This window comes from Hippichthys cyanospilos, chromosome 19, assembly GCF_059441005.1.
Source record: "Hippichthys cyanospilos isolate Australia breed blue-spotted pipefish chromosome 19, RoL_Hcya_1.0, whole genome shotgun sequence".
Taxonomy (NCBI): domain Eukaryota; kingdom Metazoa; phylum Chordata; class Actinopteri; order Syngnathiformes; family Syngnathidae; genus Hippichthys; species Hippichthys cyanospilos.
This window is the reverse complement of record NC_142387.1, coordinates 7081628-7098087: the sequence shown is the minus strand read 5'-3', so window position 1 is coordinate 7098087 and position 16460 is coordinate 7081628. Positions and strand designations below refer to the sequence as shown.

Genomic DNA, 16460 nt, shown 5'->3' with positions numbered 1-16460 from the left:
ATTTGATATTAAGGCAAACATTTTAGTGTGTTGAAATTTAAAAAAAAAGTATTTTTCCAATAATTATTTCAACACGGGTTCAATTCTGGTCCCTCTGGGCTATAGTGTTCCTTTTTTGAAAACACTGTTATTTTTCTACAAATAAAATACTAAAGGCCCTCATTATAAAGATCACAATCATTCCACTTTGAAACTTATTTGGGGAACATAATACATTTAATGTTATAATATTTTGGTGGGTTTGTGAGAGTGAATAGGCATTCATTTCTGTGTGCCCTGCAATTGGCTGGCAACCAGTCCAGGCTATACCTCGCCTACTGCCCAACGACAGCTGGGATATGCACCAGCAAGCCCACTACACTCTCTCTCTCTCTCTCTTTATGTATAGGGATGGCCCGCACCAAGATGGTCATGCCAAATTGGACATGATGTCAATATCTGAGTGAAATTTCAGCTCCCTGGTGTCTTCTTTCAGTGTTTTCCATTTGATATGAAATACCTTTGATGTAAAAATCAAAAGATTGGACAAAATAACATACAACGGTTAAAGTTTGAAATGTTCACTAAATGACAAGGTGCCTCAAGGTTTCATAACTAATACTGAGCAGCGAAAAGTCAAAAAAGGTCAAGCAGAGGCACCAGAGCAAATACCGCTCCATCATTATTCACTAAATGGTAATTACAACATTAACTAGGGCACTTGGTCAGCAATTTAAAGGACTGATGTCACAACACAGAATTGATCTTACCCACTGTCTGAGGTCAATGACTCTCCAAAGGAAGGAGTTTCGATTTGGCCCTGGATTTCACCCTCCTGCCTGGATTGGCTCCTGTCCCTGGGTTCGACGTTGTTGTTGGGGCAGCCGGTTCCAGCCACGTACACTTGAGGGTGTCTGCTTCCACAGTTATTACCGCATGGTATTCTCGCCCCTCGTTCATAGCCGTTCACTGTCCTGCTACTGGGCCTGCTCCCCAAACTCTCGTGGTGTTTACTGTAAGATGGAGGTGACGAGGAGGGCGCTTGGCGGGATGTGGATGCAGGGGTTGGGGTCGGGGTGGTGGAGGCGGCGGTATGCTTGGGTAGCTTATATCCATGAGAAATGAGGAGGTCCTCCACGCTGTACATGTTCGCATTTGATTATGCTGGTGTGTTTCCTCTTTTCCCTCTCCGTGTGTTTCTCCCAGTTTTTTGGAGGGAAAGAAAGGTAGGTCGTTGTCAAGGCGTCTCAGCTTCTTCCTTGTGCGCAGCGGCAGGATCACCGGCACAACTGTGCAGCCGAGGCCATCACTATGTAGACAAGAGAGGGGAAGATGACAAAACAGAAAGAAATCACTGTCTCAGAACACTACATTTGTCAATTCGGAAGTTTCCACACCCGCGCGCCCTTTGACCCCGATGTGTGCTGACATCAGGGCTAGCATCTGGTGCTAGGTATAACATACTTGGCGGGAAACAACAATTGCTTATAACATAAAATGGCAAGGGAATTGAATGTTGGTCATTATACTTAAAATTACAACTCTGGTGGATGAAGAAATAAACAAACAACCTTCAAAAGAAAACCATCATCATTTAACTGCAGGAACTAAATGTCATGGATGAAACTGGTGATTCTGTATATCACATCCACAAATGAGGGATCGTATTCCTCTCCGCTCCACATCCTCCTCCTCATCCTCACTCGAGTGGTCTCTTTTGCATCTCAAAAGCAAACCCTTCATCTGAGAGGATAAGCAGCATATTTTAAAACTAAAAACTGGAATTCCCCAAGAAATTACAAGTGAGTGCCGAGAAATGCAGGCACAGGACTGAAATGTGAAAGAAAGAAATTAACTGAGGAATGTAAGGATGGTTAAAACTTCAGAGCAATCCCATGATACCATGCAAATATGTGAACAACATTGCCATACTTGCTAACCACTGGATTTTTTTGTGATATTAAAAAAAATAGACCAACATAAATGATTTAATACCTTTTCCCGCCATTAGCTGTACTGTAAGATCTAACCTGTGCAACTCAATACAAAAAATGTGGAGACAGGGAAGTAATAATAAGCAACCAAAATTTGGTTGCACAAGTGTACACACCCTCTAATAACTGGGCTTGTATCATGGCTGTGTTCAGGACTACCCAAGCGAATCATAACGAATGTAATTCATTCATAGCCAGCTCATTAAAAAGGGTCATTTGAAGTCGATTGTCATTATTACAATGTTCATCTGTGAAATAGTCAATTAAATCATTCATTTACTGCAAGTAATGTATTTTTACTCTTCAAAGTTTTGTGCTTACATCAACTTGTATCAATAACTTCTAACTTATTCAGTACCAAAACCATATTTTTACATTTTTTGATGTTTTAAGGGGGAAGGGGGTTTAAAATGTCTGGTTCTAATCTAACAAAGTAATTTCTCCACTTATGGTAATTAAATACTAAAGTAATCGATTATTTGAATTAATTAGGTACTACAATTATTCCAGGTACTAAGATTAGTAATTACCGAAAGATTTTGAACGATAAATTCATTTTAAAAACTTGAAAGTAAATTGGGAAAAAATATGAATAAGTACCTGGTATAGAATGTCTAGATCTTGAAAAACGTAAAAATATGTCTTTGGGATTGAATGAGTTAATAATTCCTTCCACCCACTGTTATGAGGGGGAGTGAATTCGAAACACACTTTTTCAAATACACTGTAGCATTGAAATACAATTTCAAAGCTAGCTTTGACCTATTAATTACCACCTTGGCAACAGGGACGGACGGCAAGGCACTTGGTAAAGGTGGGAGCTGCTTCCCCTTATCAACCAATATTATTTTGTAGTTACGTATCAATGGATTCGTGGTGTTCCAGCTCAACAAATCGCTCGCCAGTACCGAATGTTTGGATTTCTTATTGGTAGAGTGATGGCACGGTAATGATATGCTGGATATCTGTTCATAATGTATGACTAGATATGTGTGTCAAGGCCCGATGAAGAGTCCGACTAATGATACCCAGGGTGCATCTGCTAATGATGTAACACCCTTGATGAAGTCATACTTGCCGCCTTGTCAACAGGACAGATGCTGCATCCCATTGACTCGATACTCTCCAGCGGCGCAGACTGCCAATAATATGACGTTTTCCATTATAAAGAAATGGCAATCAGTATGAGGCTGGTTGCAAAAATCAAATGCGGTTCAGACAGTTTAAAAGCCGATCGCACTTTGATCATCAGGGCCAAATAACTCATTTTTAGTTTGATGAACGGACGGCAAGGCAAAAATGTATTCATCGGCAACAGATTCACATTTGTTTTGCAGCATTTGTTTTGACACGACCAGTCACACCACAGAGATGAAAAACTAGGATTTACATGAAAGAGCCTTGATTCATGGACTAACATCCCTTCCCTCACTATATGCCCTTGGTCCTTGTACCTGAACCTTCGAAGAGCCAACTATGAGGTGATTAACAGGATGCAAGACCGTGAAATGCCGCTCTGTGTATGTATGGCTCCTTAATAAGATTATATTTTTTTTCATTTAAAACCTTAAACCTGTTAGCCTTGGTGGATTGACTCTTGGCTCTTACCCAGTTAATACTTTAGTTAAGTTTCACTCCTTCTATTTGCTTAATCTCCTCAAGGAGAGACTCGCCGGAAGTTTGCTGGGTACTCTGTCGTGAACAATGTCAAAACAATGACAAAAATTAGTTTGATTTGCTTAATTGTTTTGTCAAGCCCGTTTCTCTTCGAAGATCAGAAATCTCGGACCACAAAACAGTAAAAAAAATGTTTTCCAAAAAAAAAACAGTGGATAAGTCCTTGATACTTAATTTTGCTAACACAATGTGTTTTTGAAGCTAAAATGCAGCACTCGCTCAAAATGTGTCCTTCATTTTCAATGTTAAGTCTGAAAGAATTCTAAGAGCAGATTTAGTTTGTAAATAAGCTCATTAGAGGCGTGCCAACCTCCATTTGTGGCTGTTTATGAGAATTAGGCTATCGCTTGAGGTTCTGAATACATTGGGACTGATTATTTTTTTTACAGAGATATGGATGAAGGGATTCATAAAACTTCAGGCTGCGTATGAAAATTTTTGTTGTCTTGCAATTAGACACAGGTCTTTCAAATATCCAACAGCATTAAAGATAATTTTATCAAACAAATATCAGTCTGAATTCTATCAATATTTTTCCTCCTTGATTAAATTTAGGTCAAAGGCCAAGCGCAATAATTTGATAATACTGTATTTGAAATTAAAATCCCCTTTACCTTATAATAATAAGCCATTTGCATATAAACCTTTTTTACCCTCTCCGGGCAGGCGTTGCAAATCTGCAACAATAATATGATAGTCCCCAAGGTATTCCATATTAATGTTTACTGAGGCATTTTTTTAGGAGTTTGAAAAAAAAAAAGAAACTTAATTTGAGCCTGAAAGGGTTAAAGTGAACATCCGTATGCCGTTTCATGCAACTTAATCCCTAATCTGAGGCAATTACTCATGGTGACACCAGTAAATGAAGATTATCTCCCTCATCATTTAAAGTGAGGATTTCCTCCTGTAAAATGATCTGCCTTCATACAGTCCCCGCCCTTACTGTTCCTTTCCCATGACAAGCCGCATTTAAATAGTGCTAATGCTGTTACGCAATGGAATTACTCATTTTATATCAAGTAAAACCTTGGATTGAAGGAACGCTGTGCAACAATAGCCGGCGTTCATCCTCCGCTACACAAAAACATTGTGTTCCGTGACAATACCCTCTTGTGTGGAAAATGGATGGCATTGTGGCAGCTTGAATATGAAAACTGTCGGGAAAAAAGTGAAGATTTTCTGTATTTTATTGCTTTCTCAGGAAAGGGGAAATTAATGAAATAGTTGATATGGATAACATACACTGCTAAGCGAGCTAAAAATAAACAGAACCACATGAGGGCTGGCATTTCCCCACAGACGACCCTCGCACCACCCCCACGTGTTCTCTTCTCATCAGCCTCTTCGTTTTTACTCGCTACGCAGTCAAAGCTACAATGTCTACGCTTTTGAGGTCATATGAACGGATATCAAGGCCGGGGGTTGCTTTATTAAAAACCAATTACGTACAAGCATTTTGGCTGGGAAATGAAGGTGCACACATGACTGGCTGCAGGAGCGTGACGGCTTGCAGGTTGACAGTTTGGTGTCACCTCCTTACTGTATTTATGGCCAAACTAAGATGAGGGCAGAGCAAGGGTGGCACACAACACTGGATGGAGTGTTGGTTGAAATGTCCACATGCCTGACGTAAAAACGGTTGTCCAAAATGGTTAGCAGACAGTTCCGACTGTCTACAAACACACAGCAAGTCTGCTCTGTGGTGAAAACAAATTGAGTAAAAGTGATTTACGTTACCCTGAAGGGGACACAGATGTGATTAAACAAAACCTCCTAAACAGATAGGATTATAAAGCATCTAAAGCGGTCTTTTACACAAAACCAAAAAGACAATCACATTGTTTACTAAAAATATTCCACGAGAGCCGCACCTCTACACATTGTTCACAGGCTCCTTGGATCTAAAACCAGAGTCCGGAGCTGGGTGTGGACTTGGCTGTTCTCTCCTTGTGCATCTGTTTGGACTTTGTACACACAGACCCATCTAAGGGACGACAGCCCATTACATTCAACAAATGGCAAAGATTTGCTGATTGTTTATCTAACACCATGTTCTTTAAAGGGCCCTTCTCTTACTGAGGAAGTGCGCCGCTGTGGGGATGGAGGGGCACCGACTGTGTCCCAAATGTTTCCAATCAGTCTCTCTGCAGGCTTCTGTTTGTCCAGTGAAAACATGTCTGAGGCATATTTTCGACACGGGACCGGCAATCAAACAACTAGGCATACTTTAGGCGTATCTTACGAACGAAGAGCTCAAGATCGGGTGCGCATTTACTGTTAAGCATTGACATGTCTAACCACCGTTCATTTCATAAACCCCCACTGAATCAATTTAATTCACCCTGTTACACTGATGAAAAGCCCTCTCGTAAAAAAGTGCAGGTCAGTGAAACAACTCCCATCAGTCATTAGCTACGCTTTCCAAAAGTATAGTTTGTTTTACCTGGTCCAAAACAGATGCTGGGTTTGGTAAAGATTTGCAAAATACAAGCACAACCAACCACATCCCAGAAAAATGTAAACAGGAAGGAGGTTTGGCTGGCAGATGACACAGTAACAACAGCAAACCCCAGGGGAGAGTTGCCGAGCTCGGCTGAGAATAGCGTAAAACTGGGAGCAATTGACGCCCCTCCAAAGTGCTTTATAATTGCCTCTATTCATAGATTAAACTATAAATATACAGCAAAGAATGATGCCAAAACACTTTATTATCATTTCAACCTCAATGTATGACCATACACTAAAAATACGTTTGTTTGTTTTTTTTTTACAGAGCATTTGATTTTGGAATGAAAACGAACCAGAAACGTGCATGTACATGCGGTATGGACTCTCCAACTTGCAATAACAAAGCTGTTTCCTAACATACTCAGATATTAATAATATAAAATGTATTACTGTATTTTTCTGACTGAGGCACACTTAAAATCCTTCTTCTTTTTTTTTTCTTTAAATTGACAGCACCTTAAAATGAAGTATGCCTTATGTAAAGATTTCAAATTGAAGCTGAATGAAGGTTGATTTGCTGTACTGGTTTATTTATCTTAATGTGCAGTAATGCATTGCATAAGCTGGTAAACCTTGTTAACCAGTACCACTGCACCTTAAAATCCAGTAGGCCTTAAAGTTCGAGAAATATACAGTAGTACACTCTACCTTGTTTTATTTATTTCAAAGACTAGGTCTATTTTTATGTTATTACGCTGGCAATTTTTGAGAAAAATCAAATAATTTTAAGTGCACCTTATAGTTTGAAAAATACAGTAAATTAAGTACTTATGTAGTTCCTATTAGATGGATTTGACGTGATTTTGTAGTATTTTAAGGCATTATAGAAAGAGCACAAAAATAGGCAATTGGGTATGCTTTTCACATGCAGAAAAAACGCTAACAGACACATTTGTGAATATTAACAGCAAATAGACAGAGGTTTACTGTAATCATTACAAATAAGTTAATATATTTTGAGTTATCATCTGGAAGATCTATCAGGCAACAGGGCACCAGCTCAGTGCACTTTGACAAAACACTACAGACAGAAAATGATGTGTATTCTTTTAAACTGTGGAAAGAAGCTATGCAAAATTAGAAGCTGCTCTGAAAGAAGGTTTGAGCCACATTCGAATTGGATTAATGCTGTTTCCCATCTGAAGAAAATAAACCAAGGGGTGGGGAAAAAAAAAAAAAAAAAAACTTGGTTTTGATTAGAGATTAAAGGGTGCAAACAACAAAGTATCCAAAGTTTTCCATTTCCACCAAAAGTATGCCACGGTCCAGTTTGGTACTTTGAGCATATTTCTGCCACATATTTTACTGATTGAGCACGATTTAGTTATAATGTAAAGGGTCCACTGTGTATGGTGGATATACAGTACACCCTGCTGTCCATTGATTGATGGCACAATAAAGCTGATCACAACATTGCAAGCCATTGTGTTTTGTCTTGCATGTTGGCCCCCGCTGCCCTGTGCATTGTAAGTTAATTAGCTCATGTTGAAAGTTAGGCCAAAAGACATACAGTTTAATTATTTTGTTAATCATGTCCCATGGCAACAGTTGTTTTGCACAAGCTCATGCGTAGGCGGCTAAACTATTCCCCCATTGTTGTTTTAGTTCAGGACTTATTTTAGTGGGACTCCGCTGGCAGCAAAAATACAGGCAGGAGACTATTTTATTGTTTTAATTTCACCAATACATCACAGGGTACAACATTACGGTTTGGCCCTGATTCGTTTCGTACTCAGCCCGGCCAAATAACTGTCCTCTAGGCTGAACAAATGACAAAATCCGAGTGCAAAGCTGTGCAACAAACGTCTAACATATCAATGAACTGATTTTACATTGCTGACCTCATAAGACATTAGACGTCATGAGATTTTCAATTGAATGCACTCATATGGAAAAGGATGTTCGGGGCTGAGCATTTGTACTGCAGCCAGCATTTTAAAACGAGGGAGAAAAAGATAAAGGCAAGGTCATTAGGCACGCTAATCCACGGACACACTGTTCTGCTACACAGTAGGCTTCACCTGCACTTAGCTATTCCCAATCCATGCCGTGTCCTAATTAGTGTCTGTCAAGGTCCGGGGCTTGCTGGAGATGACAGTGGCATGTTTAGCAGCCAGAAGCGGGCTGATCAAAGGGTTAGCATGCTATGGCCTTTTGCACATCAGATGTGGACTTGGCATGTATCTTGCTGAGTAAAAAAAACAACAAATACATTTGCAAGTCAATGCAATATGGCAATACAGTAAAATGTTAAAGCCTGCTGTGAGTATTTACGAAGCCAACGAATGTTGCGGGTTTGTTCAAGGTCGCGAATATTCGGGTTGTAGATTTTCTTGCTCCAACGGAATCATGACCATGTTTTAAAATTTCCTTTGCAAAAAACACAAATCAAAATAATAACACTGTTGGCATACGTTTGGCAAACAATTCTGATCAAGGTCGGAAAAATTTGCCAAACGGTTGCTGGGCATTCACCTGTACTTTTCTTGCTGCAAGGGAATCTTCAGCATGTTTACATATTTTTGTGATGAGAAATCAGTAAAACTGCTGACGAACGTCAGGTAAAATATTGGTGAATGTTTTGCAAACATTTTTGACCATAAAAACTGACGAATTCTGACATCAGCGGCCATTTTGCAACATTTGAAAATGTTCATCCCCTCAGTGGAACAGGAGCTTCAAGGTCAAGGTCAGTCTGTTATTGAAGAATGGTTGACTGATTTTTTTTGTTTGTTTTTGTTAACTTTGAGCAAGTAAAATGGCTTTGTTAACAACAAAGTTCAAAGTATCATTTTAACAAGTTTTATTTGCTTGGGATGGTAAAATATGTTTAACACAATAAAATCCACATGTAAACAAAATAAACAAAATGTAGGAATATCTTTTTGACTATAAGGCACACTTAAAATTCTTTAGTTCGCAAAAAAAACATAGTACTACGTACAATGCTGTAGAAAAAAAAAAAGAGGGGAGTACCATCTCTTACGGATTACGACCACAGTGTATTTAAGTGAGAGACTACATCTCAGTTCGTAATGTATTTTTCAGACTATCAGGCACATTTGATTGTAATTGTTGATTGTAGTCAAAATGAAAGGGTCTATTTTTGGAAATTTCCATAGATAGCATACACCAATTTATGAGGCCCATTACCACACATTTAGGGAAACAAACAAGTATAGAACAAAAGTCATACTTCATTCGACTTATATATATATATATATATATATATATATATATATATATATATATATATATATATATATAATATATAGAATCATAATATATAATTGTAAAAAAATAATGTATTATTATTGTAAAATTATCGTTGCATGATACTGTACTGTATGTGTTAATATATTTTACAAAGGGTTGTGAGAGTCTCTCCCTTTGAAAGTGCACTGCTGGTAGAAGCTACCTAGTGCAATCCATTTTACTTCAAAGCTGTTTGAAGATCAGAATTAATCAACAATCAACCAAATTTTTGACAAGCAATTAAATGTTTAATCAACTATTGTGTCCATTCCTTGAGGCTATGTATGATACCACAACCCTGCAAGAAGGCGAAATGATCCCTCTCCCTCTCCTGTCCCCTGCTGGCTTGCCTCTTTAAATATTCATTCATTATACAATGCTACATTACATTTATTTCTATTGTGCAAGTGAGCGTTATCATTAGCAACTAGCCAGAGGAGTGATTGCATTAGTCATAATCACACGAAGACACGTGCCCCTACATGACTAAGCGGGTCTGGACTTTCTCTTATAACTCTGTATTATTCATATAGTAGTGGTATTTATTTATAGTGTGAGGTGGCGGTCAAAACTGGGGAATCCTGCAAGTGTTGCTTTTCTCTCATGTATGGATCAAAGGAGGTTTTTTTCTTCTTCAAATTGTAATTTTCATTACATTATTCGACCATAACTAATTCTAAGTCCCAAAGATATATTCACTAGCCATTAAAGAATCCAGACATTTAATCCCTGGTACTAATTTAAGGAGGGTCTAAAAATAACTCGAGTTAACTCAATGCAGCCATTTTCTGCATACATGAATAAATAAGTAAAGTACCTTGGATTGAATCTCAAAGTAAGGTACGTAAAAATACGTCTTTGGGATTAAATGAGTTCAATGATGTTCACATTTTTGAGATTCTGCTGCATATTACTTTAACAGACACATTGCATTAGGCGCTCGGTGCATAAATTTAAATGTGAACCAGATAACAGGTGGGATGAAAGGATTCTCACACACTCACAAGGCATGGCTGTGGAAAACTGCGATGTAAACAAGTGAAAACAAATAGTGAGGGTTATCTCACCAGAGCTTGATTGCCACACAATAAATTGACGCTAAGGAAGCGGAGAACAGGCAGATGGCCCAAACATATGGCCGGCTTCCAATCAGAATATAACAATATACACACCAAGCGTTTCACATTTCATGCCGCATCTCTCGCTCCTCACTCTCATGAGGCACACTGGCAGATGTCAGTCGCGTTCACATGTTTCTGCTTGGCTACATCCATGAGCCTCGTCCTGCCTGCCTGCGTCACCTCGACTCTGACATCACATGTGACATCAAACTACAGCTCCGAGGGGATCCCTGTAGCTAGGCAAACATCCGATGACTTTGAAAAAGGCTACGGTTTCAGCCAGCCAATGGCCAGACTAATATTCTTTGCGCACCTGGCCATGAAATAATGCTGAAGACGGACAACGTGAGAGAGGGGAAAAAAATTGATCGTCTGTCAGAACATGCTCAATGAACCAAAGAAAAGTAATAATCTGAGGGAAGGGGAAACTCAGGGATTTCAAACTGCAATGCAAAAAAAAAAATGAAGGTGTTTGCCCACCCTATACATATCGCTAGCTTGGTTTTGGCCCACTCATAAAACTTTGACTCATTTTGGAGGTGTGAAGGGCCTCTCCAAAATACGCTGAGCAAACGCTTCCTCCACTGGTGGAAGGAATTAATGAGCTGTTTCCTTCTTAATACCCTCCCTTCCCCAAACTCACCATACCTCACCCCCTGAGGACTTCCAGCAGGGGCCTTCACACGCCAGCCCAATATCAGGGACGTGTGAAAGACCAACACATATGCCCACACAACCATACTCATGATTTCTTTCTCCCTTTTAGCTAGAACATTTACTGACATTTACTAACTAGCTTTTAATACATACTCACTGAACTATGAAAGGTCAGAAACCAACAGATATTACCCTAGGGCAATACCATAAATACTATATAAACAACACCACTGAAAATAATAATCAGGCCTAAGGCTACGGATGACCAACCCGAGGGAGTTTTTTTATTCAATGGTAGAACTAAACTACACACTACACACACATGCATTAAAATCAAAACAATCTTGACTGTGACAATATGGTCTGCAGAGGTTCCAGTCAATTTACAGTACGCGCAAGACTTTTAAACATTTAAACCATTCAGCGTATGCAAACACAATACCTGTGTATGTTTTTTTTTTTTTTAAACAAGAATGGATAAATATGGTTCTACTTTAACTACTCATAATGCAAAGGGTTATCATATGTATCCCTATGATTGAGGGTGTTTTCTCCTCTTTTTCGACAAAAAAAGTCCAAAAAAATGGACGAATACCACTGATGTGTAATGAAAAAGTGCCAAGTGTAGGTCCATCAAACTCAGATGATTTGGCTATGGCATCAAACTAGAAATAGGTCCACTTTAATTTAAACAAATGTATAGGATGACCTCCCCCAGCATGCTTGCAGGTGAGACCAAATGACAAAATGCAAGCCACAAAGCACCATTTGTCATCAGCCAAGCTCCATTTCATGCATTTGGCGGTCCTGGATGAGACTAGGAGCTGCACATGCACGAATCCTTGTGTTGTGATTGGTATGTTATGAAATGAACTGACGGGCACCTCTCAGGTTGCTACTATAACACACTCCACAGCTGAAAAGCGCACATGCCAGACTCCTTTCACCGTCTGGCTATTTTGACTTTCACTGATGTCTGGTTGAAATGCAACTACAGCGTGGCTGAGATTGTAAATGTTAAATTAATCTGTGGTGTCCTTGGCTGGATTCGGTATACACGTGACCCACCATTCAGTAAATTATGGCTCAGTTTTTTTTTTAACTCTCATATCGCCCACCTACTGTAAATGAAATATCACTTATGCAATTGTACAACTTCTACACGTTCATAAGCAAGATCTGGGTAGACAACATTTCTGAGACTGGAATTGGAATAGTAATGAATGGCATTAATTTCCCCAAATACCTTTATTGTCTTCGTTGTCTATTATAACGGGGAGCTAGGACAGTGAAAATTGCGTAAATTGGATGGAGTTGGCCTCTCCTCCGCGGAGCAGAACACGAAGATGAGCTAACGTTAGCCTGGCTAGCTCCATCACAGCAATCTTTAACCTTCAGCTGATAGGAAAAGAGTCCCCTTCAAAAATTAAATAAACAAATAAAACTAAGCAAAAATACATCATGCCGCCCGTCACTCCGCAAGTTGGAAATCCATTAAAATACAATTGCTGCTAGTCCACAAACATCGCGTTATGCCGACTCTGAAAAGTGCCCCCCCAAAAAAACTGAACCGAACGGCCCCCTCCGAGGTGCAGACCAAGCCGTGCACGGAGAGCGTGGCGACGGCTGGAATGAAGTTGAAGGGACCGCTGGAAATGTTGACTGGCGCGCGGATGCGACTCAGCCCCCGATTGCTCCCCTTCCTCCCCAGCGAAATATTGCACGCACGAAACAACAACAAAATGATGTCACGCACCGAAAGGCACTTTTGGTTTTATGTTTTGTTTTGTTTTTCTCCGCGTTTACCTGAGGAGCGTGTCGTCGCGCTGGCGCCTCGGTGCCAAGCTCTCATCCCTGCCGCTGCTCCGGACCGAATGAGCGAGCTCGGATGGTGCGGAGGGAACAGCCCCCTCACGACGAACGGAGCACAGCACCGAGGGAGCATCCCGCCTCCGCTCCAGTGGGCAGGCAGCTGGATGCAGCGGCGCTCACTCTTCACGTAAACTCAGCGTTTCACCTCATCTAGGCGGTCTGCAAATGTTTAGGGTTAACCTTTTCCAGTTACTGTATCTGGGAGATCTTTGGAGACAAGCAGCGGTTAATGAATAATTAACCTCCACACATCCTTGACCACGAAACTACTGTGGCCAATCAAATGGCTACAGACTAGTAAACAATCTTGATGAAACTCCACGCCTTTAAGATGATTAAGCCAGCGGCCGTGCATCTAGTACAACCTTCAATGATTTCTTTCCACACTTCACAGAAAAACTCACCTATTCGCTGTTTATATGCTCAGGTCAAGGTTTGTTGGGCAAAAAAAAAAAAATCGATATTTGGTGCAGTGCCATCACGTACTTACATATGATTAGATTAACATGTGGCTCCTTGGGAAAAAAATGAAGCCACCGGCGGCCATCTTAGGTTGCCACTCTTGTCTAACTTGACTATATTGTTTGGCTTTTATTCCAAAAAAAAAAAAAAAAAAAAAAAGAAACATATTCATTTTTGTCGCAGACCATTTTGGAGCTACAACTTCCCTTATTGGGTGGATATGATGAGAATACCAAATCAATTATATGATATTACTGTACATAACAATATGATGGCTGAGTAGTTTTGAAATCAGAAGTGAAGCATAAAGGTTACCAAAACAAAAAAAGCGTTATTATTTATTGCACATGCCAAGTTAATTTTGGACCTGAATTTAGCAAGGCTCATGGAAATTTAAATATTTGCTTTTGCGGCCCACATAAAACGGCATGGCAGGCCAGATTTGGCCCCCGTCCTTTTAATTTGACACCTTTTTTTGTAAATAAAATTGATATTTTTTGACTGGTCTCAAGAAACATAGTGATGTAAACCTGTAATAAATAAATAAAAAAATCTGCATCAGAATCCCAGAACCTTGTTGTGTCTATATTCAATTAATTTGTAACAAAACAATGTTATATAACTGTCAAAGAGCTGTTACATAACTAAAGCAAATAAACATAAATAAAAACATCCAACTTACCAGAGATGCTGATTATTACATAAATTAATGTGTTACATATTATTACCATTGAAAGGATAGAGACATTCTTAATTAAGTGATTTGATACAAGTCGAATCTGATTGGTGAAATGAAAATAAATTCTAATGTTAATCTATATTATATTAGCTAGCACCAATGATTCAGAAGTCCCATGTCATCACATAGAGGAATAGACTTAATGAAAAGAAAAAAAAAAACTATTGCACATACTGAAAGCCATTGCAACACGGAATTTCCTTTTGCAAATAAATTAATACAGTTTAATGGAACACATATTACAATTTGGGTGGTAAATGTGGGTCAGTGTATTTTTATAGTGTTTAGATCAGCCAGGAGGACCATGACCAAAGAGACCTTAGAGGGTCAAATAGTAGAAACTATTTCCACTCACATCCGTAATAGGTAACTACATTTTTATGATGGCAATCAAAAAGAAGCATAGTTGTGCTTGTGCCGAATTGTTCAACGCAGTTCTTGTAATGGATCTCATCGGAACGTGATGGTGTACCCAACATTGTGGTCACTGAGTCTGCATTCAATATGTATTATGTAACAGAATGAACCAAATCTGACATCTTTTAAGAATCACAAGTTTCTCACTCAGGCCCTTTTTGCTATTTACATATGGTTGATGTGGCTGTCCCCTTGTCAGTATGATTTATTCCACATTGAAAAATGGATTCAGCAGATTTGAATATATATATATATATATATATATATATATATATATATATATATATATATATATATATATATATATATATATATATATATATTATCAGATATCCTTAAGTTTGCATATAAAGATTTTTTTCATCAGGACAGTGTTATGGGTTATTCGAAAAAGTTATTTTGACGGTGTCACAGTCCACCATTTCAGCCACCTCACTTCCAGCTTCACCACACCCGCTCAGCCCTCCTTCTAATCAGCCTCGAACACCAACACCTGCAACCATTTACCCGCTCAGTATAAAGCCCGGTCACTTCCCTCCACAACCCGCCAGATCGTCTCTATGCGCTACGCCGAGCTTTCCAGCAATTCCTCCTGCCAGCCTGCCTGTTGTCCGACCCTGTTCGCCCTTGACCTCCCGATTGCCTGCCGAATTGACTGGATCCTTGGTATTTCGACCTTGCCTGCCTCTGACCACCCGCTAGCCTGCCGTCTTTACCTGTATGCCCGAGCCCCCCTCCCGTCTCGCTCCCTTTGCCCGACTCCCAGCCAAACCCCAGCTCTCCCGACTCCAGAACCCCCCAGACGTCTGTGCCACGCTCCCGTCAGCTCCCACGACTACCCGCACCTTCTGTTCAATAAACACTCTGCCATTGCCCTTACCAGTGCGTGCGTGCTCTTGGGTCCTCCCTCGTCCCGCCGTAACAGACGGTGTATATTGTTAATAAGTGTGAATTGTGGTTAGTCTAAATTAGCCTCGCAATTAGGTGGAAATCAAATGGGGGTGCACCCCTCCCCTGGCCCTAAATCAGCCTGGATAGAATTCAGTTGTAGAAAATGAATAGGTGGATTTATTTAATGATAATCTGCCGTCATCTAATAAGTGTTATGTATTTTACGTTGTTTTGGTACTCTCCTTGAAAATTGGCCAAACCCTTCGTTTACACTTCTGGCTTTCAAAGCGGACACTTGTACTCCCTATCCAGCTCTTAAAAAGACCAAGACCCTCCACCTCCATAATATTGACACAGATGTTACATATGAGTGCATTCCCCTGAAAGCAAAGAAAGCTGCTAGGGGTACTGTCAGATCAAGGCCTGCAAGGTAGGAATTATTTCAGGATATTCCACTTGGAAAACAATCTACTGTGTAAAATGTTCCGCCCAGTTTGCAGAGTCACAGCATGTTTCCATGAATCAAGTTTGGATTATCGTTGTAATGATTATCTTTTATTTTATTTCTGTTTTCATAGTAAATCCTATCAGAGTTTTGCCAAGAATATCACGTATCTGATAATAAATGAGTACATTAAGTCTCAGAATGTGGTGTTTGAACACAGAACAAAGCATTCGGATAGCATTCGGCTCATGATAAGACAATAAGCAAATTGGAAAAACAGAAGAGTGAAAAGAACAAATGGGGCTCGGTGAGGAACATCGTAACTGTTGTTTTATAGTATTTGGCTGTAGACTCAACAGCACCTGCTTAGTGTCACAGAAGGTCAGCACTCCTATCCTCCTTCTGCTCGCTGTTTGAACTGCTTTGTTATTGCTGTTAGCTCG

The 16460-nt window shown here is 39.8% G+C and overlaps 1 protein-coding gene across 4 annotated transcripts in view; it reads right to left on the bottom strand.

The window, feature by feature from the left end:
- Window positions 1–13055, bottom strand: part of jcada (junctional cadherin 5 associated a) — a 134079-nt gene extending 121024 nt beyond the window's left edge. For all 4 annotated transcript variants that reach the window (XR_015863659.1, XR_015863660.1, XR_015863661.1 and 1 more), the window contains exons 1-2: window positions 12998–13055; window positions 750–1288 (exon numbers count right to left, since the gene is read on the bottom strand). Coding sequence is in view for 1 of the 4 variants with exons in the window: in XM_088402227.1 (XP_088258353.1) it covers window positions 750–1126 (377 nt within the window). In the remaining 3 variants the exon portion in view is untranslated. The remainder of the gene's footprint in view (window positions 1–749; window positions 1289–12997) is intronic.
- Between the last annotated feature and the right edge of the window lie 3405 nt (window positions 13056–16460).